The sequence below is a fragment of the Oncorhynchus masou genome, chromosome 6, assembly GCF_036934945.1.
Source record: "Oncorhynchus masou masou isolate Uvic2021 chromosome 6, UVic_Omas_1.1, whole genome shotgun sequence".
NCBI classification, from domain to species: Eukaryota; Metazoa; Chordata; class Actinopteri; order Salmoniformes; family Salmonidae; genus Oncorhynchus; species Oncorhynchus masou.
The window spans coordinates 58,249,325-58,253,574 of record NC_088217.1 but is presented as its reverse complement, the minus strand read 5'-3'; the positions used below and the strand labels follow the sequence as shown (position 1 = coordinate 58,253,574).

The 4,250-nt window shown below is 51.4% G+C and overlaps 1 protein-coding gene across 2 annotated transcripts; it reads right to left on the bottom strand.

Annotated features, from left to right (window-relative positions):
• Positions 1-124: 124 nt before the first annotated feature.
• On the bottom strand, positions 125-3,730 carry LOC135541167 (calphotin-like). 2 transcript variants are annotated; one of them, XM_064967278.1, is made up of 2 exons: positions 3,432-3,730; positions 125-2,477 (listed from the first exon to the last, which is right to left on the bottom strand). In XM_064967278.1, the coding sequence occupies exon 2, from the start codon at positions 2,203-2,205 to the stop codon at positions 637-639; it is 1,569 nt and encodes a 522-aa protein (XP_064823350.1). In that variant the 5' UTR covers positions 2,206-2,477; positions 3,432-3,730; the 3' UTR covers positions 125-636. The 2 variants fall into 2 exon arrangements, with proteins under 2 accessions (XP_064823350.1, XP_064823351.1); XM_064967279.1 differs by having other exon boundaries at positions 3,530-3,730.
• Positions 3,731-4,250: the final 520 nt, after the last annotated feature.

Genomic DNA, 4,250 nt, shown 5'->3' with positions numbered 1-4,250 from the left:
TACTTATGTAGATGTGATATTCAGTTGTTTATTTAGAATACATTTACAAAAATACCTGTTTTTGCATTGTCATTATGTGTAATGGTTTTCTTGTGGGGAAAGAGAGTCGGACCAAAATGCGGCGTGGCTATTGAGATTCATGTTTTAATAAAACAACTAAAACACAAACACTACAAAACAAGAAACGTGCAAAAACCAAAACAGTCCTATCTGGTGCCACAAACACAAAGACAGGAACAAATCACCCACAAAACCCAACACAAAACAGGCTACCTAAATATGGTTCCCAATCAGAGACAATGACTAACACCTGCCTCTGATTGAGAACCATATCAGGCCTAACATAGAAATGGACAAACCAGACACACAACATAGAATCCCCACCCAGCTCACGTCCAGACCAACACTAAAACAAGGAAAACACACACGAACGATGGTCAGAACGTGACAGTGTACCCCCCCCAAGGTGCGGACTCAGAACGCACAACCTAAACCTATAGGGGAGGGTCTGGGTGGGCATCTGTCCACGGTGGCGGCTCTGGCGCTGGACGTGGACCCCACTCCATAATTGTCTTAGTCCCCCTCCTTAGCGTCCCTTGAGTGGCGACCCTCGCCGCTAACTTTGGCCTAGGAACCCTAACAACGGGCCACACTGGACTGAGGGGCAGCTCGGGACTGAGGAAGCTCGGGACTGAGAGGAAGCTCAGGACTGAGAAGAAGCTCAGGACAGGGAAGAAGCTCAAGACAGGGAAGAAGCTCAGGACAGGGAAGAAGCTCAGGACAGGGAAGAAGCTCAGGACAGGGAAGAAGCTCAGGACAGGGAAGAAGCTCAGGACTGAGAGGAAGCTCAGGACTGAGAGGAAGCTCAGGACTGAGAGGAAGCTCAGGACTGAGAGGAAGCTCAGGCAGGTTGATGAATCGAGCAGATCCTGGCTGGCTGGCGGTTCCGGCAGATCCTGGCTGACTGGCGGTTCCGACAGATCCTGGCTGACTGGCGGTTCCGACAGATCCTGGCTGACTGGCGGTTCCGGCAGATCCTGGCTGAATAGCAGATCCTGGCTGAATGGCGGATCCTGGCTGAATGGCGGATCTGGAAGATCCTGGCTGACTGGTGGATCCTGGCTGACAGGCAGTTCTGGCAGATCCTGGCTGAATGGCGGATCCTGGCTGACAGGCAGTTCTGGCAGATCCAGGCTGAATGGCGGATCCTGGCTGAATGGCAGATCCTGGCTGACAGGCAGTTCTGGCAGATCCTGACTGAATGGCGGATCCTGGCTGAATGGCAGATTCTGGCTGAATGGCGGATCTGGAAGATCCTGGCTGACTGGCGGATCCTGGCAGACTGGCAGTTCTGGCAGATCCTGGCAGACTGGTGGATCCTGGCTGACTGGCAGTTCTGGCAGATCCTGGCTGAATGGCGGATCTGGCGGCGCTGGGCAGACTGGCGGCACTGGCGGCGCTAGCGGCGCTGGGCAGACTGGCGGCACTGGGCAGACTGGCGGTGCTGGGCATACTGGCGACGCTGGGCAGACTGGCGGCACTGGCGGCGCTGGGCAGACTGGCGGCGCTAGGCAGACTGGCGGCGCTAGGCAGACTGGCGGCGCTAGGCAGACTGGCGGCACTGGCGCCGCTGGGCAGACTGGCGGCACTGGCGCCGCTGGGCAGACTGGCGGCACTGACGGCGCTGGGCAGACTGGCGGCACTGACGGCGCTGGGCAGACAGGCGGCACTTGGCGGCACTGGGCAGACTGGCGGCGCTGGGCAGGCTGGCGGCGCTGGGCAGACTGGCGGCGCTGGGCAGACGGGTAGCTCAGGCGGCGCTGGACAGGAAGGCTCTGGCAGTGCTGGACAGAGAAGCTCTGGCGCCTCTGGACTGAGGGGCTCTGGCGCCTCTGGTACTGAGGGGCTCTGGCGCCTCTGGTACTGAGGGGCTCTGGCGCCTCTGGTACTGAGGGGCTCTGGCGCCTCTGGACTGAGGGGCGGAAACTCTGGTCGCGCCGGACAGGCGGGAGCACCTGTGTTGATGGGACGGAGAGACAGCCTGGTGCGGGGTGCCGGCACTGGTGCTACCGGGCTGGGGACACATACCTCAGGGCGAATGCCTTGCCTACTATGCCAAACCAACAGCCTTCTCTCTACTCTGTCCAATATATCCTCAACACTCTCAGACTCAGCACTCAGCTTCGCCGACAGCTCCAAATCCATCCATGGCTCCTTACAGTAAACAGGGGGAGTTGGCTCAGGTCTGACTCCTGACTCTGCCACACTCTCCCTGTGCCCCCCCCCCCCAAGAAATGTTTGGGGCTGCCTCTCGGGCTTCCAACCGCTCTGCCGTGCTAGCTCCTCATGCTGCTGCTTTTGCTGCTGCTGCTCTTGCTCCTGCTGCACCTGTCGCTTCTCCTGCTGCTGCTGTTGCTGCTGCCTCTGTTTACCACGCCGCTTGGTCCTTGGTTGGTGGGTGATTCTGTAATGGTTTTCTTGTGGGGAAAGAGAGTCGGATCAAAATGCGGCGTGGCTATTGAGATTCATGTTTTAATAAAACAACTAAAACACAAACACTACAAAACAAGAAACGTGCAAAAACCAAAACAGTCCTATCTGGTGCCACAAACACAAAGACAGGAACAAATCACCCATAAAACCCAACACAAAACAGGCTACCTAAATATGGTTCCCAATCAGAGACAATGACTAACACCTGCCTCTGATTGAGAACCATATCAGGCCTAACATAGAAATGGACAAACCAGACACACAACATAGAATGCCCACCCAGCTCACGTCCTGACCAACACTAAAACAAGGAAAACACACACGAACGATGGTCAGAACGTGACATTATGGGGTATTGATTTTAGATTGATGAGTGGGAAAAAGCACGTTAATCCATTTCAGCATAAGGCTGTAACAAAACAAAATGTGAAAAGAAACAAAGGGTCTGAATACTTTTCGAATGCACTGTATATATGTAAAGCAAGGATATGTATATGTACTGTATATTTTGGGGGGGTTCTGATGGGGTAACACATTTAAACTCAGCTCATGATATGTTTTTTTCTTAAAGAATCAATGGGTATATACTGTATATCATGAATTTAAAAGTCCCAAAATGGATGTAGCAATTGCACATTGCCCCTTTAAATGTCAAGCATGCTATTACCTGGGTGAATCTAGGCCTAAAAACAGGGTCTGATTACACGTTCCCTGGGGCCGACCTCCAAAATGTGTAGAATTGCAGGAAATTTGCTTTAAAACCCTAACATTTTCTCTCAGCATCATGGAAAAATGTGTAGAATAGCATGAGATTAGCTATAAAACTGCACAGTTTTCCTCACTGACCCATGGCAAAATGTGTAGAATTGCAGGAAGTTAACTGTCCCCCCCACCTTAACCAACCCTATCTTGAAATTTAAAGACAGAGAGATGCTTACGTTGGATTAGGAGGCCAATTGGTATGTCTCATTTCAAGAGGGAACTGGACTGTGTTTGGAATCCAGTTTCAATAGCACAGCTAGGGAGTGGTACTCACGTAGCCTCTCATTGAAATCTGATGGAGGGAATGAGTCTTGTCTCTGAAGCCAGACTGAAACAACACTACTACTCAACTACTACACCTGTTTGACTCATCTTCTCGCTATGTCATTCTTTCTCTCTGTCTCTCCAGCTCTCCTTTCCATATGATTATCAGCTCTCCCAAATTTTTTCTGCCTACGGCAATGCCATTTTCTCATTCCCCACACTGAGTCATATACCAGTACGAAACAGTTCCACCCACCTGAACTTTGGACGTGCTCACCCATTCACTGACACACTGAATAAACACATATATCAGGACATAACTCAGGCTTTATGCTGAGATCACACAGCAGGGACACAACACAGAGGAAAGCCTAAATGGCCGGTCCTGGGTTGTATTCATTAGGCACAAAATGGAAGAATACTGACTGAAACAGAGGGACAACCAAAACTTACCCCCCCAAAAAACACTTTTTTCCTGTTACAAAACATTTTTCTCCAGTGTGACCCAATGAATAAAAGTCAGGGCCCCTTAGTATGAGTTACAACAACATCTCTCATGAGGTCATTCAGAGTTAAATGACTAGGAGGTCCCCCAATGGTCTTGTCGGTACAGAATGTGGCTGTATGCTCGAGTATTTCCATGATTTCCTGTGAGTAAGCAGCAGTGCTCAGGGGGAAGTGTTGAAGGGATGGTAGAGTGGGAATTGACAGATACTGCAGAGGATCATCGA